Below are 25,381 nucleotides of genomic sequence, written 5' to 3'. Positions count from 1 at the left end.
ACATACAGTAAAACTTCTAATTTTTAATGTTTTCATTATAATTGACTATCATTGTCAATTTCCTTATAACAAGTTTCTGTAGTGTTCAGGTAATAATTCATCTGCAATTCAGGGTACCTGTAATGGTTCAGTCTTATCCTTGCATATTACTGTTTCCTTGAGAATTTCCAGGACAACGTTAGAAAGCAAACAAACAAAAAACTAGTGGTAAGGGCATGAATCCTTGTCTTGCTCATCCGCACACCTCTTACAGCAAATGGAATGTGTTTTGTCATAAAATTTAATATTTACTGAAGAGAAGATTGACCTAAAATTCTCTGGTGAACCAAATACCTTTAAGTGTCAATAATCTGGAATACAGAATTTTCTGGCCCCCTTTTACAGGTGGAGAAGTTGAGGTTCAAAAAGTTTATCATTTACACAAAGCCCGAGGGTTAAACAAAATCTCTCCCAAACTCTTTTTCTGTTATGTGAATAGTGACTATTAAGGTACTTGAAGAAAGCTGGCTCTGGCCTCACTGCTGCGTTCCTTTCAGACTTAAGGCTATTAAGAAGCCAAGGTTCCAAGAAGGCACAGTTACCCTAGTAGTTAACCTTGGGCTGGGTCTCCGCAGTAGTCAACACCAGCCCTGTGGCGAGGCGGGGTGTCACGCTCTAACCTATATGATTTACAGGTTTTGAGGGCGAGAAGCCGGTTGGAAATCACAGCTTATCGGATGGAGCCAGACGATGCTTGAAGACAGCTCCTGGCTCTCAAACCAAGAGGAAGGCCAAGATTTGCTTGTCTTAGTGCTGATCATTCTTTCAGCCCGAGTCGCCTCCTCTCCGCCCCCTGCAGGCCGACCAGGGAACTGCACAGGGGCCGAGTTGGGCCGGGAGCACGGGGCCTACAGCTCTGGCCCGCGGGGCTGTGGCGGCGGTTCCACCGACTGCAGGCCGACCACCTGGGCGCGGAGACAGCGGGCTATGGCGCGGGTGCTGATCGTGGGCGCCGGGCTGACGGGAAGCTTGTGCGCGGCGCTGCTGAGGAGGGAGGCGTCCAGTCCTCTGCGCCTTACTGTGTGGGACAAGGCCGGGGATTCAGGTGGGTCGTTTCCGGACAGAAGCCAGGGAAAGGAAGCCGGCGGGCACGCGGGCTTCTATGGTGGCGTGGGCCTTCGCCGAGTAAGGCTCGGGGGCACACCCAGCAGGTCGGCGGGCGCCTATCACGTGATCGGAGACTTCCGGCGCCCGGGACGGCCAGACGAGCGGGCGCGAGTTGGGGCGGCGACGCAGGCCGGGCGGTGGCGCGGGTGGGGGCAGGGCGGGACACCGGCGCTTTCCCTGGGAGGCTTGCGCGGCCTGGGAGACATCCTGACTGGAGTTTGCAAAGCTTGGGCCTGCCGCTGTCGCCAAGAAGTGAATTGTTTTCCTTGGCTGCTGCGTACCCTGGCAGCTTTCTTTAGATTATGAGAATCCTCCAGTGCCCTTTGACCACCACTTTCCGAAGATCTATCGACTTGAGAGAATCCTGTCACTCTCCTGAAACCTGACAGCAAGAGGGAAAGCATTCGTTGATTCATTCATTCTGACATTTCATTCATTATTTTGCTTTCTTTGGTCCGTTCATTCATTCCCTTTATTCAGATCAGTACGTAGATGCAGCAGGCACAGTGCTGAAGGCTGCTGTATTATTCATGTGTTCTTTAAAAAAATATCTCACACTCCCTGACTGAATTGTCTCTGTTCATTACTTCCTAACAGTATTAGATGACAAAACCTTCAATTTAAAAAACAAAAAATTAGTTTTTTTAGATCTCTGGAATCTGGAGAAAACAAAATTTTAAAATATATTATTATGAAATCTAAAAGTAAAACAAAAATTAAAAATATGTTTTCTGAAACAGTTGTAAGTTATCCATTGGTGTAACCTGGGGTGATCAGTGTTAATTGTGAAATATTCATTCTGATATATTAAGATATTTTCCTGGGGACTAATTCAAGGAGGAAGAATGACTACAGCCAGCAGTCCTCATAATCCACAGAGCACAGTGGACTTGGGTGCCCAGTATATCACCTGCACTCCTCATTATGCCAAAATACACCAAAGGTGAGTTAGTTGAAAGGAGTGGAATCAAGTCTTCCTGGTTGAGGATGTAAAAAGATACAAATCATCCATTTTTAACAGAGTTAAGCTTTGACTCTTGTAATATAGTGAAATTATATCATCATCATTGATCATAGTATTAATAGCAATAAAAGATTTACATGAGTAAAGTGGGAAAACTGTAATACATGCCTCTCCAGTTGTGAAGATCAGGTGAGATGTTAAATGGAATATGGTAAGGGCTCAATAAATAGCAGTTAACTATGTTGGTGTTGAGAAAGAGGACAGATAACTGTGATGGAAGTCAAATCTTAACCAGATTCAAAATCGGTGTAATGAATACCTTTCTGTTTATTTTCACTGACTTTAATTTTGAAATATATGAGAAAGTAGACCTTTGACTAGATCAGCAAAAGACTATGGGTTCTCAAAATGTTTCCATTCTTTACCAAAATTATGTCTTAACACAAAACATATGTTGAGTTGTTTATAAGAAGATTTATAGTTTTTATTTAGGATTATAATCTCGAAGAATTCTTTGAAGAGAGTATAATGTTTAGAGCTAAGTATACATATAGTTATGTTATACATTTTGATTTGTTTCAGTTTTTATGATGAATTGTTAGCTGGTGGCATTTTGAAGCCTCTGATCTCTCCTATTGATGGAATGGTAATAAAAGAAGGAGACTGTAACTTTGTAGCACCTCATGGAGTTTCTTCAATTATTAACCATTACTTGAAACAATCAGGTGAGAATAAAATTTTCTCTGCCTTCTTTTAAAGTAAGCATTTTAAACTAAAAGTTATACACATAATTAAATATTAATGCTGTAAAGAAAGTTATAAAATAGATGTTCTCCTATGCACCACTCAATAGCTAGTTTTCTTCCCATAAAGTAATCACTGTTTCCTATATATGCTTCCAGAAAAATGTTTATGCATCTATCTCTTGCTCTACGTGACTGTCTCTATTTCCCTATTCATAGATGTTTGTATATATTTGTTTTTAAAACATAGATGAGATTATTTTATAATAAGCCATTCTATGCTTTATTTCATCTATGTTTATAATAAACCAATCTCTATCTCTGTTTCTCTACCTATGTCTGTGTCTATCCTATTGATACTGTCTCTCTGGAGAACCCTGAAAAATACATAATCATTGACTGAATCATATCTTTGGTCTATTTTCATATCAGCAAACTCAGTGTTCTTCATTCTTTTCAATGCCTTTTCAGTATTACATGGTATATATATATATCATTATTTATTTAACTGTTAACTTTCTGTTAAGTATGTAGATTGGGGAGTTAGGGATTGTTTTGCTTTATGCTAGTACCAATATTGCTGCAATTTCTAACTCTGACACACTTTTGAAAGTATATCTGTAGGATCAGTTCCTAACAGTATAGGAGGTTTGTCAATGGTTTGTGCATTTTTTATCTAACTAAGTTGTGCCATCTATTCCTATTAAGGAATATATCATCAATAGTAAATGAGAACATGTCTTTCTGTACATCTTGATATTATGGAAAATAAATTTTTTTGCCCGTATGATGGGTTGAAATGATATTTCCTTGTGTTCTGATTTGCATTTACTTAGTTATGAGTGAGTTTATGCACCTTTGTTTTGCTAACCAAGTCTGTGCATTTTTTTTCTGTAAATGTCTTATAACCTTTGCCCAGTTTCTATGAGGATTTTCATTTGTTTTTATGTATATGATAAGTGTTTTAAAATGGACTTTTTTGAAAAGGATGACAAATAATCCCAGACAATTAATGATTTATCCTTTAAAACAGAAATAGACTTATTGATAAATCATAATTAAATGCCTAATTGAAGATCGTTGAGGAAAAGTATAAGTTGAGACTTTGTTTTATTTCATAAGCTATTTCTAGAATAATTACTGTTTTGGACTATATCAAATATTACTTGGGCTTCTCTGGTGGCTTAGATGGTAAAGAATCTGCCTGCATTGCAGGAGACCTGGGTTCGATCCCTGGGTTGGGAAAATGGAGAAGGGAATGGCTCCCCACTCCAGTATTCTTGCCTGCAGAATTCCGAGGACAGAGGAGCCTGGCAGACTACAGTCCATGGGGTCTCAAAGAGTCTGACATGACTGAGTGACTAAGCACAACACAGCACAAATATTACTTATTGTGAAGCCTGAGAATCCCGATACTGGGCATGAGAGAAGGCAGTGAGATTGAATACACAATATGAGGACACAGTGAATACCATTCCAGGCAAGGCCATTTCTTCATCTAGGATTTAGAATATTATGGTGTAGTCATCAGGATTTTCCAGAAAAAAACAGAACTGAAAGGATATATTTATATAGATAGGTAAATTTATTATACAGAATTAGCTTCTGTGATTTTGGAGGCTGACAAGTCTGAAGATCTGCCGGGTGAATTGACAAGCTAGAGATCCAGGAGAGCTCATAGCTTAGTTTCAGTCCAAAAGCCTGAGACCCTGGAGAGCTGAAGGTACAGTTCCAGTTTCGGTGGCTGGCAAGCTCAATACCCAAGAAGAGCAGATGTTTCAGTCCAAGTCTGAAGGTAGGAGAATGAAACAGTGTCCCAGTTCAAAGGCTATCAGACAGGAATACTTTTTTACTGGTGGGAGGGTCAGGCTTTCTGTTTTATTCAGGCCTGTGACTGATTGGATGATACCCACCTACATTAGGGAGGGCGACTTGCTTTATTCAGTCTACAAATTTAAATATTATTTTCTTCCCAAACACCCTCACATACATACCCAGAATAGTGTTTGCCAAATATATGAGAAGCTCATGACTCAGTCAAGTTGACATGTAAAATTAGCCATCACAGATGGTGACACTATTTGTATATTTTGTAGAATGTCATCAGCTTCATATATTGCCGCCATATAACTTTAAAAAAAATTCTCATTTCCGTCATGACTTTTACTTAACCCAAATTAGATGTACATACATATTAGAATCTCCAAGTACTTACTAATTGTATTATATATCTAGCCATCCATATATGCATACACCTATTCATTCAATAAACATTTGCTGAGTGCTTACTATACACTGTTTTGGACACTAGGGATACAGGAACCAAAGTTCCTGCCATCATATAGCTAAAGGACAGTCCTTGAATACACTGCACCTACATCCTTTTTGTGTTAGGTGTTTGGGATAATATATGGTTTTTGGTTTTCTTTTGCTTTGAAAACTCTTGGGAGAAGAGGTCATATTTAATTATTTGTAGCTCACATAGAATCTAATGGTACCTGGTATATAGTAGGTAGGTATAAATGATAGAGATTTAGATTTCTTGTATATATATGTGTGTGTGTGTGTGTGTGTGTGTGCGCGCGTGCGCGCTTAGTCACTTCAGTCACGTCTGACTCTTTGCAACCCTATGGACTGTAGCCCACCAGGTTCCTGTCCATGGCAAGAATACTGGAGTGGATTGCCACGCCCTTCTCCAGGGGATCTTCCCGACCCAGGTATTGAACCCCATGTCTTTTACATCTCTTGCATTGACAAGTGAGTTCTTTCCCAATAGTGCCACCTGGGAAGCCGTATATATAAATATACCTATATTTATTCATTGTAGTGTACCAGTTCTTCCTAAAAACCTCTTTATGCTTTGAATTTGTACACTCTCTTGAAAGCATGAGTACTTTAGATTTTCTTATCACTATGTGAAATATTTAAGTAACTTTTAAAAAAGAATTACTAATAGTTGAAAATTTGGAAAATACAGAAAAATAGCAGGGAAAAGTGTCACAGTGATATGTAAGTGAGCCGTAAGTTCATTCTGTGACATACTTTCAGCTTTTTTAAAAAATAATTTTTATATAATTGAGTTCAAGGCCTACATAATTTGAGTGTATATAAACTTTTTCTTGGTTTATTTTATATATTATTTTTGTAATGTTTCAAGAGGTCTTTCCACCCTCTCCCCAGATCTATTATTAGAGGTTTTATAAATCATCTATACTACTTAAAATTTTATAATTATATCCCTTCGAAAAAGTGTTAGTCACTAGGTTGTGTCCCCATGGACTATAGCCCCACCGGCTCCTTTGTCTGTGGAATTCTCCAGGCAAGAATAGTGAAGTGGGTAGTCATTCCCTTCTGCAGGGGATCTTCCTGACCTACGAGAACCTGGGTCTCCTGCATTGCACATGGATTCTTTACTGTCTGAGCCACCAGGGAAGCCCTTATATCCCTTTAAACATTCTTTAAACTTCTTTAAATCTTTCTACCTATAAATGGCTCCTATCCTATTTTAGTATTTCCACTATGAAATTTGAGAGTGTCCCTGGAGTCAGAATGACCTGGATTCAAATTCACATTCTACCACACTTCCCTAGCTGTGTAATATTAGGAAAGTGTTAAAATCTGTACTTTAGTTCTTTCATTGGAAAAATGAGAGCAGTAACAATACCTAAGGCAAAGTTTTGTGAAGAATAAAGGATATAATCCACCCATTGCCAATTCAAGCAAATAATAGCCCATATACTTAAAAATCTCTTATAAATGTCAGCTTAAAAAAATAATCTTCTTAAATGAAGTTGATCTTTGCATGTGCTCAGTGTATAACAACCCAAACTGCCAGGTCATTCCAAAATATGCTTTACATTTTGATATCAGTTGAGTTCGAACCCCTACAATCTCATGATACAACCAGTTTTATTTAGTTTGCGACCAGACTTCCAAGGAAATGATCTGTAAGGGGTTATGTCCAGTCGGGTATGCTTTAGAATAGGTTCAAATCTCTAAAGCCAATATTTAAATAGACCAGTTTTCCAGAATGAGTGGGAGGGGGTAGGAGGAAATAGGCACATGCCACTTGTGTTCTGTTCTCATTTATGGTTTCATGTGTTCACATTAAGCTTATTACAGAGAAAACTGTTTATTGGCATTAATTTTACCCGCTTCCTGTTTTCCCAATTAATGCTGTCTTTTGAGTAAATAAAATGTGATTTTTCTATTTTATTTATTTATTTGTTGTCATTATTGTAGGAGTAGGAGAAATTCAAGAGAACAAAAACTACTCTTATCATTTGTTAAAAGCTATTTATCTGATGTGTTAGGCATTTAGCATACATCATTTCTAACTATTTTATAGCCATTCATAGTAGTTATCATTATGCTCATTTACTAATGAGAAAAATGAGACTCAGACAAGTTAAGTACATTGCTTATAATGGCTTAACTAGTAAGTAAGATGCCAGCACTCTCTTTAAGATGACCCTGTTGTCATTTCCTCTTGGGGATCCCATGGAGGACAATGAGAAGGCCTCAAACCTCCAATTTAACATCTTTTCCTTCCTGGTTTTTCCCCTACAGTTTGAAAGGATGCTCCCATCCCACCCTGGTTCAAGAGAACAGACTCATAGAGCCCTTTCCCTGGATCCCCTCTTTCACTGATTAGTCCCTGCCCCAGGGGGAAGGAAGGGGCTACCAAGGAGTCTTGCCATTTTATTTCTTTATGCACCCGGGAAGATCAGTCACATGATGGTTCCTTCTGTGACATTTGAACAGTGATGAGCCAAATCCTTTTGCTTTTGAATAAGGCCCATGTTATTAAATCATTCATAAGAGGATGAATTTAGTTTCTAGGACAGGGTGAGAAGCTTTTATTTGGTTTGGCCTTGTTACTCAGCTGGTAAAGAATCTGCCTGCAATGTGGGAAACCTAGGTTCTATCCTTGAGTTGGGAAGATCCCCTGGAGAAAGGAATGGCTATCTACTCCAGTATTCTGGCCTGGAGAATTCTGTGGACTGTATGGTCCATGGGTTGCAAAGAGTCAGACACAACTGAGTGACTTTCACTTTCATTTCACCATAGGATGAACTATTGCTGTATTTATTTGTTTTTATTTTACCATCTACTTCAAAAAGGGACCTGGACTAACAATTGAAAGTCAACGTGGACAACTTATTGGTTTGGCCAAAAAGTTCATTGGGATTTTCCATAACCTGTCATGGAAAAGTCTGAACAAGCTTTTTGGCCAACTGGAATGATTTATTAGAAAAGATAGTTTAATTTGCAGATGCTATCAGCTAGTGTGGCTTCTTTCTGGCAATATTTAATTTTATCATATTCTCCCTTTTTACTTTTGTGTTTATTTTCTTTCTAAAATTAATATAAAGGAATTAAGCCTGGGCAGTTCTGTCTCAAAATGGCTCCTAGGCAGGTGATCATGGCACTCATCCATAACAGTGTCTTTCAGAGAGAAGCTAGAGGGTAACCTGGGGGCCTTGGTTAAGCACGCCACAGTGAACTTTAAGCAGTGCTTATAGTTAGACACTGCTTACTGGTCCATTTCAGTAGTTCTGAACTGAAACCTGTTTGTAGGAAATTATTGGAGAAAGATAAATTTAGATTCTCTAACATGGAGGGGCTTCCCTGGTGGCTCAGATGGTAAAAAATCTGCCTGCGATGCAGGAGACCAGTTGTATCCTTCGGTCAGGAAGATCCCCTGGAGAAGGAAATGGCAACCCACTTCATTGTTGCCTAGAGAATTCCATGGACAGAGGAGCCTGGCAGGCTACAGTCCCTGGGGTCACAAAGGGTCGAACATGACTAACACTTGTGACTAACATTTTCTAACATGGAGGAAGGCAGGGGATAGGCATTGAATAAATATGTAACAGAAACATATTTGCCTTTGTAAAATGGTTAAAATTTCTTTGTAGTTTGATGTCTTTGTAGCTATCTGCAGATTTTTTAAAAAAATTTTATGAAATACGTGCTTGGGAAACAGTGGTAAGTAAAACACATTGATCCTCACCTTTGTTAATGTAGAGCATAGTTGGAGGGAAAGACAAAAACTGATTTCATGCACACAAAAATGTACATAATAAATGCTAAGAAGTAAAAGTGAGAGCGTCATGAGTGAGCTATAGTAATAGGACGTAAACTAACGTGCGTCTGAGAAGAGTGAGAAAGGGGAGATGTGTCAGGAAAAGCATCTCTAAGAAACTAATGTTTTCACAGATACTTGAAAGGTGAGCAAGAGTGAACTAGGCCAAGAGCTGAGTGGTGAGAACTGCATGCAATGGGCATATCAAGTTGAAACTATTCTCAAGTAGGAGGAAGATGGTACATTTATGGAATGAAAAGGTCATTGTGACTGGAGGGTAGTAAATGAGTAAGTTCAAGTTCAAGAGTAAGGCAGGGGCCAGATCATAAGGGGCTTTGTAAACACTATTAAGATTTTGTACTTAATTCTAAATACAGTGAGAAACCTCTGAAAAATTATATGCAACACAGGGACATGGTGACATTTACTAAGCTCAGACTGAAAATTTTTATGTAGTTTTCTGGCTAGATCATTTAGATCTGGAAGATCATTTAAAAATGATCTTCCAGAGCCTTACATTTGGTCATGTGGTCCTTTCAAAAGTTATTAGTTACTTTCACAAGGAAATGCCACTTTCCCAGAAACTTGAATCATCACAATTGGAAAGGAAAACTTCCTGGTTAGAGCAGGTATACCACTGCCCCTAATTCTTGGAAAATGCTGTTTTTGAGTGGCTTTGCCAGTTTCAGTGTTAGATTTGGGTCTATTTATCTACCCCCATGGTTCTCACACTGTTACATGTGCATGGTAACAAACCTGGAGGCTTCTTAAATGCAGACTACTAGGCCTGATCTCCAGATTCTTATTCAGGTCTGAGTTGGGACATGAGAATTTGTGTTTCTAGCAAGTTCCAAGGTGCTTCTGGTCTGAGGTCCACACCTAGAGAACCACGGATGTCATCTTGCAGAACACTTCAGGACCACTGGGATATATGTCTAAGGCATTTGACTGGATTTGAAGAATTTCTGTTAATAGTTGGTGTAGTTCAGTTCTCTTAACCACACCCTCCTAGTGACCACCAAAAAGAAAACCTATGTAATGCTGTTTTCAAAGGGAATATTATGTAAAAACACACCTGCATAAAGTTTATAAAGTCAATTGACTTACTTGAAGTCTGGATCAGGGCCAGGACTAGAGAGAGAGGCATGTGAGGCAACTAAGTCAGGGGAAAGACATCCTGAAGAAAATAAAGAGAGGGAAGTGCAGCCGCTCTGGTTGGAGTAAAGGGAATGGTGGGTGTGAGTTCAAAGCGCCAATTATTTGCACCTTCTCTAAAGAGGAGCCTTAGAGAAACCCTCAGGCAAGTTGGAATGCTATTTACAAACCCTTGCTCTAATTCTTTGAACTGAATGACTCTAATTGCCTCAAAGAGATTGAGGGCATCAGTCCTTCTATTTGCATTTGATTTCTAAAATTTGTAATTACTATATTGTAGAGTTATTTAGGAGAAGGCAATGGCACCCCACTCCAGTACTCTTGCCTGGAAAATCCCATGGACGGAGGAGCCTGGTAGGCTGCAGTCCATGGGGTCGCTGAGGGTCGGACACGACTGAGCGACTTCACTTTCACTTTTCACTTTCATGCATTGGAGAAGGAAATGGCAACCCACTCCAGTGTTCTTGCCTGGAGAATCCCAGGGACAGGGAGCCTGGTGGGCTGCCGTCTATGGGGTCGCACAGAGTCAGACACGACTGAAGCGACTTAGCAGCAGCAGCAGCAGAGTTATTTAAGGGAATATGAAAGATATAAAGGTGTATGAGATCTAGAGAAGAGCTGACATGGAGGAGCCCAAGAGTATTTGGGGATTGATAAGACATATCTAGGGCTTCCCAGGTGGCACTAGTGGTAAAAAGCCTGTCTACCAATGCAAGAGATGTAAGAGATGCGGGTTCCATCCCTGGGATGGGAAGACCCCCTGCAGGAGGGCATGGCAGTCCACTCCAGAATTCTTGCCTGGAGAATCTTATGGGCAGAGGAGCCTGGTGGGCTAAAGTCCATAGCACTGCTAAGAGTCAGACACGACTGACGCGACTTAGCAAGACATATCTAAAACATAGAGATACTTTGAATTAGTGTCCGAGTGAGAGGTAAAGGCAATGATTATGGAGATGAGAAGGTTCACACTGAGCTGGAATAGCTATGGAAAGGGAGCTTGATGCCAAGGTTGGACTTAAGCTGGATTCTTAGTAGCTAGGAATATTAGATGTCACATGCAATGATGGGCAGGATCTTGTAGTGTCCTTTTTTCCCCCTTTATTCCATTTTCATTTATTTCCTTTCTATTCATGAGACCAAATAAAAGTAGATTTATTTTAAAATGAAAGTTTTCTGAAAACCAGAATGTGAGGTAAGAACTAGTATACCAAGGGGACTTAATGATCCAATTATATTTTCCTAGTTTTCAGTTCATAATTCATTCTCTTCAACATATATTGATTAAATACCTCTGTTCCCAGTACAATACTTTATGTACTATATACTATACATAGAAAAAATAGGTGTAAACTCTTGGAGCTGACAAATTAAAAGGGAATAAAATACCATCATATAAGTACTCAAGTAATTATTAAAATATATTTGTGATAAGTGCAAAGAAGGGAAAAGAGAGGATATTCCAGATTGTCTTTTTCTTAATTTTGATTCTTCTTAATTAAGATAATTGATCTATTGATGAGACTTGGATTTTGCTTACAGAGTTACTTTTTCAGGTTTAATAGGCAATATCGGTATTTTTAATAAGGAATATTACCAGAGAGAAGAGTCCTTAACACCTTTGCTAAGATTCTGAAGGAGGTCAGCCCTGGGATTTCTTTGGAAGGAATGATGCTAAAGCTGAAATTCTAGTACTTTGGCCACCTCATGCGAAGAGTTGACTCATTGGAAAAGACTCTGATGCTGGGAGGGATTTGGGGGCAAGAGAAGAAGGGGACGACAGAGGACGAGATGGCTGGATGGTATCACTGAGTCGATGGACGTGAGTCTGAGTGAACTCTGGGAGTTGGTGATGGACAGGGAGGCCTGGCGTGCTGCGATTCATGGGGTCACAAAGAGTCGGACACGACTGAGCGACTGATCTGATCTGATCTGATCTGATACCTGCTCCCCCAAGATAGTGATCTTTATAGTCCGAAGGATGTGGATTTAAATCATGGCATGACAATTCTAAATCTGTTTCTTTTCTGTGAAATGAATTGGTATAATGTATATCTAGTGTTTGGCATAGCCTTGGCATACAGTAGATGATTAATGAAAGATAGCCATGGTTACTATTGTTATTAATTGTAGCAGTATTTTCCCCCCCAGCAGGCATTGATAGGGAAGTCTAGCAGTACCAGAAGGGAGGGAGTCCCATTACGTGAGACAGAAAGTGAAGCCCAGGAAGCTGTAGAAGATGAACTTCACACTCTGCTTATCTGAATGGATCCAGTTTGTGACTTCTCTTCCCCCTCATTCATTCATGTGGAAAATCCTGATTATGTGAGCATGATTTTGCTTTTGGAACAGGTGCTGATATCTGCTTCAGACAGTGTGTGACTCAGATCAATTTGAGAAACAACAAGTGGGAAGTCTCCAGGGAAACGGGCTCCTCTGAGCAGTTTGATATCATTGTCCTCACGATGCCTGCTCCTCAGATTCTGCAGCTTCGAGGTGACATCGCCAACTGTGAGTCTCAGCCCGCGCTGTTTACCTCAGGGGCTGGGCTTTCTCTGATCTGAGTGAATTCAGCTTCAGTGTCTTAGCAAAGAGTAGACATGGGTTTTACTGATTTGCATGGTCTAAAAACAGATACAGTGTCTTAGCAAAGAGTAGACATGGGTTTTACTGATTTGCGTGGTCTAAAAACAGATACTACGGCCTGGTTCATGATACTAGTCTAGGTCAAACTGCAATCCAGATTTTTTTTTTTTTAATTAAGAATTAAGTATTCCTCTTTTTGTTCTTGCCTTTAAGAAGTAAATATTTTTGAGGGAGATGTAGTAGTTTGACCCAAAAGAAGAACAGTCTCTTTGTGGCCATTCTGGAAAAAAAGATTTTTATGATGTAAACATTCATTATGTGACAAACATGGTAAACTTTATCTTGACTTGTTGCTGAGTGTGAGTCTCAGGTTCTTCCCTGACTGAAATTTGTTGGACTCACCCTTTACCTGACTGCTCCCACCTCTTTTCATGAAAAACAGCTTTGAGACTAATTCACATACTATACAATCCATCCACCTGAAGTGTGTATTTCAATGGTATTTATTTCAGATATCCAATGACATGAAACCATTCCACAGTCAGTAGCTGTCACTTCCGTCCCTCCATCTTCCATCCCTGCCCCCAGCTCTAAGCAGCCAATAAGCTAGTTTCTGTCTCTACAGAGTTCCCTGTTATCTGGATTCTCAAGAAAAGCTTTTCTGTAGCTCTGCTTTGCGTCTACCTGTGCCAGGTTTAACTGATTATTCCCCTGAACCTGGCACATCCAAGTCATTGATTTCTGGATGATACTTCATATTGCCTTGAGTTCCATGAGTTGGAACAAAACCGAATCTGGCGATGGCGGCAAGACTGCAAGGATGTGACATGCCTGTCGCTTTTGACTTGGTTGCGTGACTGAAGGTGACGTTGGGTTTGGTTGAGAAATGGCCTTTTGTTACCATTAGAAAGAAACCTGGCAATAAGGATGGTTTCTATATCTTCGATTTAGAACTGTAATAGAGCTTGTTCTCTGAGTAAGAATGGAGCTGGATATTTCATCTTGAAAGCAGTTTGAGTATCAATTCTACCATGAAGTAACAATATATAGCTTCTTTTCCAGTACAGTGTGAGATAGGAATATAAAAAGGATTGGAATATTTATTAGATGGCTATAGGCAAGCTAGAACAGGAACGTCAAAGACCTCTTTCACGCATCTATATCTAGTGTGCTGCCAAAGTCACTTTAAAGTAGGATAATTTATTATCGTGGATTCTGTAAAAATTGAATTGATTTTGAGACAGTGTTAAATAACATACTGAAACTTTTAACTGAAACATGGTTATTGGTCAATGTATTTGGTTGTATTATAAATTAATTTAATGTAATTAAATTAATAAAATGTAATTGCATATTCCAGGTTTTAAAGCGACATAGCTTTGTATGTGATGAGAGACACTTCAGTGTTGCATTTTAAAAATATTTCTCAATATTTGTATTAAATGACATTCAAAATATCACACCATGACATAGACTGAATCCTAAGATGTTCAAGGGCCTGCTAATCAATAATGTTATTTAGATCATCTATAGTCTTACTTTTTGAGTGGCTGAACTGTGTTGGGCTGAGAGAGATAACTTAATTCTACTATTACTGTATTGCTGGTTTCCTGGGGTTTGGGGAGGTGAATTTTGCTTTATGAATTTTTGATACTATATTATTTGATTCATAATATGTCTCCATTAAAATTATACCCTTTAACTTAAATTCTTTCTTTAGTGTCATTTTTATTTTATTTTGCTTTCACATCAACCTTGACTGATAAGTAAGATGTTCGTTCTTTTATTTTCATTTGTCTGGTACATCCTTTTTGCTTTAGCCTTTTGGAGATATTTTAGAAGTACTTTTTTATTTGTTTATTTTTGAGTCCAGTAATTTCATAAAGATATATCTTATTGTTAATAGCTTTGTGTCAGTTTTTCACAGATTGTGTTATTCGTTTTTTATTTGAAGATTCAGCTTTTCCCTTATTTTCAGTTCAGTTTCCTTTTAATACTTAAATGATGATTTATCTTTGTTCCATTAATTCCCATCCCAGAGTATCTTAAAAAATTCAATACAAAAATATCTTGCCATTTGTCTCAACTCAGTTTCAACTTTGGTCTTTCTGTTATTTTTTACTTTCTATTTCTAGCCTTCCTCTATGTCATCCATGTTGCTTCCAAATGTATTCCTTTTGCTCCCTTCCTTGAGATATTTTTTCAAAGAGGGCATAGATTTCGTCACTGTTTTTTAGGTCATTCATTGCCTGAGTATTTGTTGAACTAATGTGCTTCCTAGGAAAATATTTTCTAATATGTCTTTTCCTCAGCTTATTTGTTATTGTCTATTATGTTCTATCGGAGATTGTCTTCCTTTCCTCTGCATAGGTTCCTGCCTAATAATTATTCATTTTTAAATAGGGCCATTTCTGTCAGTTTGTGAAACAAAGTGTTGTCACAGAAGACCAGACATTTCAGTTAAAGAATATTCTATAAATTTTGTAAATATCTATCTGTGAACTATTAGATGCTAGTGATCATTTTATTTACTAACATGGGAAGATTTTTAAATATTTTTAAGTTAAAAAGGATAATAAGATGCATCGCTTTTTCTTCTGTGTCTACCAAAAATACTTTAATGGCATTGTTACTGCCTTGAAATGATTTTCATTTTATTATAATTTTTCGAATGGTCATACCTTTGAAAATAAAGGTAATTTACTCTTACTATAAAAAATGTAATGTTTACACCATTTTTAAAGAGTATCTTGCTGAAAAGGAAATAGATCTTTTTTTCCTTTTCTTTTTTAGTGGTAGGATACAGAGGCTCTTTAGGGGTTTTCCAGGTGGCTCAGTGGTAAAGATCTGCCTGCCAATGTAGGAGACGCCAGAGAATCGAGTTCAGTCACTGGGTTGCCAAGAACCCCTGGAGGAGGAAATGGCCACTCACTCCAGTATTCTTGCCTTAAAAATCCCATGGACAGAGGAACCTGGTGGGCTACAGTCTATGGGGTCCCACAATCTCTGGGGCCCCAAAGATTTGGATATGATAAGAGAGAACATATAGGGCTCTTTGTGATGAAAAAGTTTACGAATGATTGACTTAGTACTTTTGACTGAGGGCAAGGATCTTTGGGGTGTTGTTCCAGCTCAGTTCAGAATTGGCCTTCATGCAAATAATTCTGTGTTTATTTCATTGTTATGAAATAACCCATTCTAGCAGTAAAGGTTAAAAACAGAATGTCCTAACATGACCCTTGAATACCTGTGGGTCTAAAACAAAGGGATTAAAAATATGTGATTTCTCTTTATGTTATAAATCTCAATAAGGACCTCAGTATGAGAAATTAGTGTCGTCTCTCTGTTTTTGGAGAACCTTAAACAGTGTTGCTTGCTTGTTCAGTCAATTCAGTTCAGTCTGTCAGTCGTGTCTGACTCCTTGTGACTCCATGGACTGCAGCATGGCAGGCCTCCATGTCCATCACCAGCTCCCGGAGTTTACTCAAGCTCAGGTCCATTGAGTCGGTGATGCTAACCAACCATCTCATCCTCTGTCATCCCTTTCTCCTCCTGCCTTCAATCTTTCCCAGCATCAGGGTCTTTTCCAATGATTAGTCATCTTCAATTTCTATGAAAGACTTCCATTTGCAAAGCTATCTATTGCCATCTAGTGGATACCGTATATATTGCAGTTTCCCTCCAAATTTTTTAACTCCAGAGAACTGGGGGCTTGCCTGATGGCCCAGAGGGTAAAGAATCCGCCAGCAAAGCAGGAGACACAAGTTCCATCCTTGGGTCGAGAACTATGAATAGGACTGAAATACAGGCTGTATATAAAATTATCTGTAATATAATTCACAAAACTCCATTTACACCCATGACAATTAACTAATTTACCCAAAAGTTTATAGCAATTAGTGACAGAACTAGGCCTGTGCTACAGGTCTCACATTCGTGCAGACTACCAGCAGCCCTGTGTCTCTGGATTCCTTTCTTCTTGTCTTCTTATTCTCTCTGTCCCTCTTTCTCAATCATGTCTACTTGTAGAATCAATATAGAACCATCTCTAACCTGAAAGACTTCCCTTTGGATTGCAGCACGGTCTGGATTTTCCCTTATCTATTTCTCCCTTTCCCTATTTTCCTTTTTACAGGAAAAACAGAGCTAGTGTTTTTGGCAGTTAATTATTACATTCTCCCAGTTGGGAGAATAAGGAAGCATTATGCACGATATGGTGAACGTCTTGTGATTCATGATTTGCCCTCTGGTTGTGGAATGGCAACCCACGCGAGTATTCTTGCCTGGAGGATTCCATGGACAGAGGGGCCTGGCGGGCTACAGTCCATGGAGTCCCATAGAGTCAGACACAGCTGAGCGACTAACACTTTCACTTTATAACTGTGCTACTCTCTCTATATTAATATTACGAGATTAACTCACGTGATCCTCACAACGATTCTAAAGACTATTATTTCCATTTCTGGTGGTGATGGTGAGATGTGAGCCTTAGTAGTATGCTTTCAGGGCCCATACACATAACCACATTTAGACGCAGTGTCTTAGACCTTGCTATTACTGATTGTTTCCTGTACTTGTGAATTCCCACAGTGTCCTGTTCATTCTTGTTCACCATGTTTTCCAAACTTTCCTTAATGAGCACTGTGAGTTAAAAAAAAAAAAAAAAAAAAAAAACTTAAGGGGCTGACAAAGGTCTGTGTAGTCAAAGTGTGGTTTTTACAGCAGTTGTTTACGGCCATGAGAGTTGGACCATAAAGAAGGCTGAGTGCCAAAGAATTGATGCTTTTGAATTGTGGTGCCAGAGAAAACTCTTGAGAGTCCCTTGGACAGCAAGGAGATCAAAGCAGTTAATCCTAAATGAAATCAACCCTGAATATTCATTAGAAGGAATGATGCCAAAGCTAAAGGACTGATACTTTGGTCACCTAATGCAAAGAGCCAACTCACTGAAAAAGATCCTGATGCTGGGAGAGATCAAAGGCAAAAAGAGAATTGGGTGGCAGAATATGAGATGGTTAGATGGCATCATTGACTCAATGGACATGAGTCAGAGCAGATTCCAGGAGCTAGTGAAGGACAGAGGAGCCCGATGTATTGCAGTCCATGGTGTCTCATAGAGTTGGACACGACTTAGTGACTGGACAACAACAAGGGGCACCTTTGAGAAGATTTTAATTCTTACTCTTTGGATCGAGCCCAGGGATCTGTATCTTTAACAGGTACCCTAATGGGAGTTTTTTCCTCCAGTTAGGCCTGTTTGGCACAGTCTGCCCTATCATAGTACTCATCAGATTTTATTGTGATCCTTATTTTTTCAGTAAGTGTCTTCCCCACTAAGCCATAAAATTCAGAGAAAACGGCTCCTATAGGCCACTCCATCCCCACCCAGCATCAAATACCATTTTGCATAGAGAGCCACCGTGTGCTGTGTTCAGTCGTGTTTGACTCTTTGAGACCCCACGGACTGTAGCCCACCAGGGTCCTCTATCCATGGGACTTTCCAGGTAAGAATACTAGAGTGGATTTCCTTTTTCTCCTCCAGGGTATCTTCCTGACCCAGGGATCAAACCCGTGTCTCCTACATCTCCATGTAGACCCACACATCATAGTTATTGTTCAGTCAGTATCTGCCAAATGAATGTCTTTTTTATTTCCAACTTGATTATAAGCTCCTAGAAGTCAATGAATCATTGAGTCTACCGGTCCTGGCTTGGGCCCTGGTTAATCATACTAGGATAAAGGCATGAGTGTCAATAGATCATGGAATTTTAGGATTAGGAGGAACTTTGAGGCTAATTGCTTCTTTCACCCTTATGAGCAATTTAAGACATCATCAGTCCTGTATAAGTTCATATAATGTATTAGGGGCTGGACAGGAGAAAATATGGTCAAGAAAAAAGGAGACACCTTTCAAATATCATTGTCTTGATTTCATGTTTCCTACACATTTAAAGGGGGCTTCCCTAGTGGCTCATGCATAAAGAATCCACCTACAGTGCAGGAGATGCAGGTTCAATCCCTGGGTCAGGAAGAGCCCCTAGAAGAAGGTACAGTAACCCACTCCAATATTGTTACCTAGAGAATCTCATGGACAGAGAAGCCTGGAGGGCTACAGTCCACGGGCTTGCCGAGTCAGACACATCTGAAACGACTGAGCACACACATTTCAATAGAGCTCTTCATCAGTTGTAATGGAACATCTGAATACACATCCTGATTTTCCTGCCACAGTTGTTTCATTCTCTTGCTAGAAAAGTGGCAGAGGCAGTGGAAAAGAGTGAGATAAACCTTGTAAAAATAAAGCAGATGGGATGTGCTAAGTGATTTTAAGGAATACTACTGCTGCTGCTAAGTCACTTCAGTCGTGTCTGACTCTATGTGACCCCAGAGACAGCAGCCCACCAGGCTTCCCCATCCCTGGGTTTCTCCAGGCAAGAACACTGGAGTGGGTTGCCATTTCCTTCTTCAATGCATGAAAGTGAAAAGTGAAAGTGAAGTCGCTCAGTCGTGCCCCACTCTTAGCGACCCCATGGACTGCAGCCTACCAGGCTCCTCCATCCATGGAATTTTCCAGGCAAGAGTACTGGAGTGGGGTGCCATTGCCTTCTCCATTTTGAGGAATGAAGAACATGAAAAGTTTCTTTTCTCTGCACTAGACCTCCCACTCTATGGGGCTCCTTAGGTCTTCTCCCACATGCTTAGATGAGAGGAATGAGTATGTCTAAGGGTCTCAATGAATATGCGTCCTTTATAGTTTGCTCCTTAAAACAGAGTGATAAATTTTTCTTAGGAAAAGAAAGGAAAGAAGGGAGAAAGGAAAAGAGAATGGAAGGATGGAAAAAAGAAAGAGAGATAGAGACACAGAGAGACCCAGGGAGAAAGGAGATGGACTGGGTGAGAGCAGAAGTGAGGGGCTATGTTGAGTTGAGCACATGGCCACAGATCAGAAGAGTCGCCAGGAGGAGAGAGGAGAGAGGCAAGGGGAGTCATCAAGCTAGCCTCCTGCGGGGATCCTGGTCTCCTCTGGGTCTTAGGATGAAGCATGCATTCTTCACCTGTGCTTTGTTCACAGAGCTCCCGATTTGACACATCCTCTGTGTTCTCTCTCCTTCAGGATCCAGCTCAGCCTCTGTCCTTCAGAGCTTCCAGGGGGAAGCTGGAATGAAATGAAATCCATTTCACAGAACGTGTGCTTCACAGAAAGTGTTCTGTGCTTCGCAGAAAGTGTTCTGGTCACTTGGTGTGTCCTTATTTAGCATTGGCTACTCTGTGGAGGGAGTTAAGAGACAGAGCTGGAATTTGTAACCCAGCGCTGCCTCTTAATGTCTGGGAGATATGGGGCAAGTTGCTTAACTTCTCTGAGCTTTGGTTTCCATCTTTATAAAATGAGGATAAGTAACATTATCTAGCCACATAAGATTTAGTGAAGATTACATGAGATAGCCTGAGTAGAGGACTTAGAAGTATGCTGAGCACACAGTAAGAACTTGTTAGTATTGATATTAATACTGCCAGTAATTTTTTAGTGTTTATGACTTCTTTACCCTTAATGAAAAGTTCTGAGATGTCTGTTTAAAGGGTTGTATGCTTAGAGTTGGGGGTTAAACAGTGGTGACTATTTTACTTTCAGTTCAGTTTAGTTCAGTCGCTCAGTCGTGTCCGACTCTTTGCAACTCCATGAATTGCAGCACGCCAGGCCTCCCTGTCCATCACCAACTCCCGGAGTTCACTCAGACTCACGTCTATCGAGTCAGTGATGCCATCCAGCCATCTCATCCTCTGTCGTCCCCTTCTCCTCCTGCCCCCAATCCCTCCCAGCATCAGAGTCTTTTCCAATGATTCAATTCTTCGCATGAGGTGGCCAAAGTACTGGAGTTTGAGCTTTAGCATCATTCCTTCCAAAGAAATCCCAGGGCTGATCTCCTTCAGAATGGACTGGTTGGATCTCCTTGTAGTCCAAGGGACTCTCAAGAGTCTTCTCCAACACTACAGTTCAAAAGCATCAATTCTTCGGCACTCAGCTTTCTTCACAGTTCAACTCTCACATCCATACATGACCACAGGAAAAACCATAGCCTTGACTAGATGGACCTTTGTTGACAAAGTAATGTCTCTGCTTTTGAATATGCTATCTAGGTTGGTCATAATTTTCCTTCCAAGGAGTAAGCGTCTTTTAATTTCATGGCTGCAGTCACCATCTGCAGGGATTTTAGAGCCCCCAAAAATAAAGTCTGACACTGTTTCCACTGTTTCCCCATCTATTTCCCATGAAGTGATGGGACCGGATGCCACGATCTTCGTTTTCTGAATGTTGAGCTTTAAGCCAACTTTTTCACTCTCCTCTTGCACTTTCATCAAGAGGCTTTTGAGTTCCTCTTCACTTTCTGCCATAAGGGTGGTGTCATCTGCATATCTGAGGTTATTGATATTTCTCCCGGCAATCTTGATTCCAGCTTGTGCTTCTTCCAGCCCAGCATTTCTCATGATGTACTCTGCATAGAAGTTAAATAAGCAGGGTGACAATATACAGCCTTGACGTACTCCTTTTCCTATTTGGACCCAGTCTGTTTTTCCATGTCCAGTTCTAACTGTTGCTTCTTGACCTGCATACAGGTTTCTCAAGAGGCAGGTCAGGTGGTCTGGTATTCCCATCTCTTTCATAATTTTCCACAGTTTATTGTGATCCATACAGTCAAAGGCTTTGGCATAGTCAATAAAGCAGAAATAGATGTTTTTCTGGAATTCTCTTGCTTTTTCAATGATCCAGCTGGTGTTGGCAATTTGATCTCTGGTTCCTCTGCCTTTTCTAAAACCAGCTTGAACATCAGGAAGTTCACGGTTCATGTATTGCTGAAGCCTGACTTGGAGAATTTTGAGCATTACTTTACCAGCATGTGAGATGAGTGCAGTTGTGTGGTAGTTTGAGCATTCTTTGGCATTGCCTTTCTTTGAGATTGGAATGAAAACTGACCTTTTCCAATTTACTTTCAGGGTTTTACAAATAGAACACATCACAGACATATTCACTGTTGTGAAAGAACATGACAATTGCCTTGAAAACTATACATTAGTTAACTTTTGATTAATGAGTTGATCACTTTTGTAAGAAGAATAAGTCATTATCAGAGCTTTTTCACAAGTCAGCAGGGACATTTTTATGAAAGCCACCTCTTTCAGAGGGAGGTACAATCTCACTCCTCCGCTACATCTCTTTACCTCACGCCCCAAACCTGTACCAGAGTCAATGAATAAACACCTTGTCATAACATCTGCACCCACCCATGTGACTTCCATGTACACTGTTCATAGGATCACCCCTATCTCTGAGGAAGCACCATGATGGGAATATTTCTTAAGTGTCCGCATGTTCCTGACATTTTTTCTAAATGCTAACTCATGTAAATTTAGAAGATGCAAAGCCCACTGGCCAGGTGTTCTCCTTAGGGTGTGTGTGAGCACAAAAATAACAGATGAGCTTTACATCTGACAAGTGTCAAGTTCTGTTTTAAGGGAAACCAACAGGAAAGCATTTTTATAAGGTGGTGTGGTCTGAGCTCTTGGTTATGAATAAGCAAATGATGGTGGTACAAATCATCTCTGTAGACAAGTCAGATTCATTATTATCACTCAAATGTGTGCCTACAAAAAGGCAGCCAGAAATCTCCTAGTAAGGATTTTGGATATCAAAAAAAAAGCATATTGGAAACACAATGAGAAACATTAATTTGCCCTTCTGCAAAACAATTGTGTATTTGTATCCAGAATATCCTGTGATCATATTGAGTTGGAATTTGCAACACTAGGGAGCAAAGGATCATTCATTCCTTCATTTCTCTAAATATACAAATTATCTGCTTAGACCATCTTTCTATCCACCTGATAGCAAACCCAACCTCAGTCGTCGTTAGAGCTGCTTCCCTTCCCTTTGGGATCCCACAGGAAGCCCAGGCTTCTATAATGCCAGAAAACAGAGGAGGCATGGGACCTAAGTCCACAAGGTGGTCATTGTTACTGCCCCGTCATCTCTGCTGTGTGGGACTGGGCCAGCCCTGGTCCTCTGACATGGGTTAGATGTGATGCCTTGTGTGAACTCAAGGATGCCTTTCAAGGGATAACACTGCAGTGACACCGAGAGCTTCCCCTGTTCCACATGCTGAGAGACATACTTCATAGGCATTGTGCAGTAAGAGCCAGCTGGGCCGGGCACACAGGTGAGAGCTAGGTCTCCACCTGGACAGGAATCCCCCCAAACGCCTGTCCCTTAAGCATTTTATCTCCACCCCTCCCCTTCCCATTTTCAGGATTCTGCCAACTTAATCCAATTTAAGACTCTGCAAAAGAAAGACACTTTGCTTTTGGCTGTGTGTGTGTGTGGCCATCCCAACCTTTAGAAACACAACATTGAGTGTCTCTTTCCTAGATTGGAAGGTGGAGAAAAGGGAGTTTATTTTTCCTAAATAACATATTTTGGTGGGTTCTTTAATTTCTAGTTGCTGTATTATAGCAAAAATGTGGTAAAGTTTCAGGTCTCAAGAAGGCAAACTATAATAACCAAAGGATCACATGCATATATGAATATAATCCAAGAGAAATGAAAAATTGTTTATCTAGAAATACAGTACTCCACACTTGTACAATGGAGATTTACAATAGTGACGGAGATGCATGTATACATGTACATATATATTCAATTATAAATTAGGAGAACCTGAAACTGTTATTAAAATTGTAGACTATAGCCACTAAAGGAAGAACAGAAACCTTTAAGCCCTAAGGTACATAGTTTTACACTAAGGAGATGCCACTCTGCTTCAATGTACAGAAGTTTTCAATACAATAAAATATTATTTATTTGACTACATCTAAAAAATGCTTCCCAGGTGGCGCCAGTGGTAAAGAACCCACCTGCCAATGCAGATGTAAGAGACCAGAGTTGATCCTTGGATTGGGAAGATCCCCTGGAGAAGGAAGTGGCAGCCACTCCAGTATTCTTGCCTGGAGAATCCCATGGACAGAGGAGCCTGGAAGGCTACAGTCCATGGGATTGCAAAGAGTTAAACATGATTGAAGTGACCTGGCATACATGCACGTACCATACAGTACAAAAAATGCTTACTTGGCTTACATTTTAGAAGTCAAAGCACTTGTTCATCTGAAGTGTAATCATTTAAAAGTTTCAGTAAATTCACAGATGGTAGGTTTTTAATGAACTATTAAAAATCCCGGTGTTCCGTTTTTTACTTTCTAAAGATGTACTAGTAAATAACCACCTTCTCAGTACTTACCTGCGTACCACCCCTCCTCTTTTCTCCCACTTGTACTCTAGCAGCAGAACAGATCTCCTCAGGCTGTCCCCGCACTGTGTTCCTTTCCAGTCTCTGATTTCAGATATTCTACCACCAATTTTCACCTTAGTGCTTATATTTAAGTTACATAAAATTGTTCAGAATCTTTCTTTTTTTGATATTATATAATTTTTAAATTTGAATTTTATTTTATAATTGATATACTTTATTGATGGAAGTTTTGAAAGTAAAAAGAAAATAAAACCAGTCATAATTCCAGCCACATAGATATTAACCCATCTAGCTGAGAGTTTCTAAATCTAACATGAAAAGTCTTATTTCTTTTGATAAGAGAATTCAACCCTTTTACATTTAATGAAATAACAATTGTATTTATCCTTAACATTGATGTCTATTTTTTATTTTACTTTTTTCCCCGCTTTTTCCCTTTTTCTTATTGGCCAACTCTATCAAATATTCTTATTCCTTTCCTCACATTGTTCATTTATACAATCTACAGTGCTTTGTCATTCCATTATTGGTTATCTTCTTACCTCTTGCAAACACATTTAAATTTAAACATATTTCATCTCCCTCCTATTCCCCTGTACTTCATTCCACAAATATTTTTTGAATGTTTGCTATATTACATTTTGTTGGGTAAGTTAAAAAAATTAAGTAGTCTTGCTTCTCCTCTCCCCCAAATAATTTTTCATCACTTTAAATGACAAAGCTGATTAGTAATCTTATAAAAATGAAACAATCCAAAGTTGAACTAATAATTCATTTGCTGTTCTGTCTTCCTTTTCTACTGCCTGGAGGTATAATAATTAATGTTAATAGTTTAGTGAGTGCCCTTCTACACCTTGCTCCAGGCATATGGGTACCTTCTAAATGTATTGTCTTGAAATTTGCATTTTAAATTAACATTCCTTTTAGATAAATACATCTGATTTATTTCTGTTTAACAGTTGCATGATTTTCTGTAGTTTGGGAGTACTAGAATTTCGATTGTTACCTCTTATTGTTTGTTGATAGCATTCACCTGGTTTCCAGTTTTTTCCCTTTTATTCCCATTTATTGCTAAACTGGGTAATAAAGGATCAACACTGGCATTTTGACATCTGTATGTTTTAATACCTATTGCTATATTACTTTCCCAGAATTTTTTAAAGGTTCTCATTCTCAGTGTTTGAGAATGCCTATACACTCATTAGCACTGAATATTTTACATTTTTTATTCATCTTTTAAGATTTCTGCCAAAATGATAAATGAAAACAGGAACTTTATTCTTGCCTTAATTTGTATTTCCCTTGACTTAAAGTAAGATTGAGCCTCACAGCATAAGTTTATTGGTCACTTAGATTTCCTCTTTTGTAAATGTCCTCGTCATCTATTATGCTTTCTTTTCTAGTG

The 25,381-nt window shown here is 39.5% G+C and overlaps 1 protein-coding gene across 1 annotated transcript in view; it reads left to right on the top strand.

The window, feature by feature from the left end:
• The first annotated feature begins 312 nt into the window (after positions 1 to 312).
• Positions 313 to 25,381, top strand: part of RNLS (renalase, FAD dependent amine oxidase) — a 288,661-nt gene continuing 263,592 nt past the window's right edge. The window contains exons 1-4 of the mRNA XM_055559957.1: positions 313 to 1,084; positions 1,984 to 2,089; positions 2,693 to 2,835; positions 12,446 to 12,604. Of these exons, the coding sequence (XP_055415932.1) occupies positions 730 to 1,084; positions 1,984 to 2,089; positions 2,693 to 2,835; positions 12,446 to 12,604 (763 nt within the window). The 5' untranslated portion in view covers positions 313 to 729. The remainder of the gene's footprint in view (positions 1,085 to 1,983; positions 2,090 to 2,692; positions 2,836 to 12,445; positions 12,605 to 25,381) is intronic.

This window comes from Bubalus kerabau, chromosome 22, assembly GCF_029407905.1.
Source record: "Bubalus kerabau isolate K-KA32 ecotype Philippines breed swamp buffalo chromosome 22, PCC_UOA_SB_1v2, whole genome shotgun sequence".
Lineage (NCBI taxonomy): Eukaryota > Metazoa > Chordata > Mammalia > Artiodactyla > Bovidae > Bubalus > Bubalus kerabau.
The sequence above is the reverse complement of the archived record's forward strand: the minus strand, read 5'-3'. Positions and strand labels throughout refer to the sequence as shown.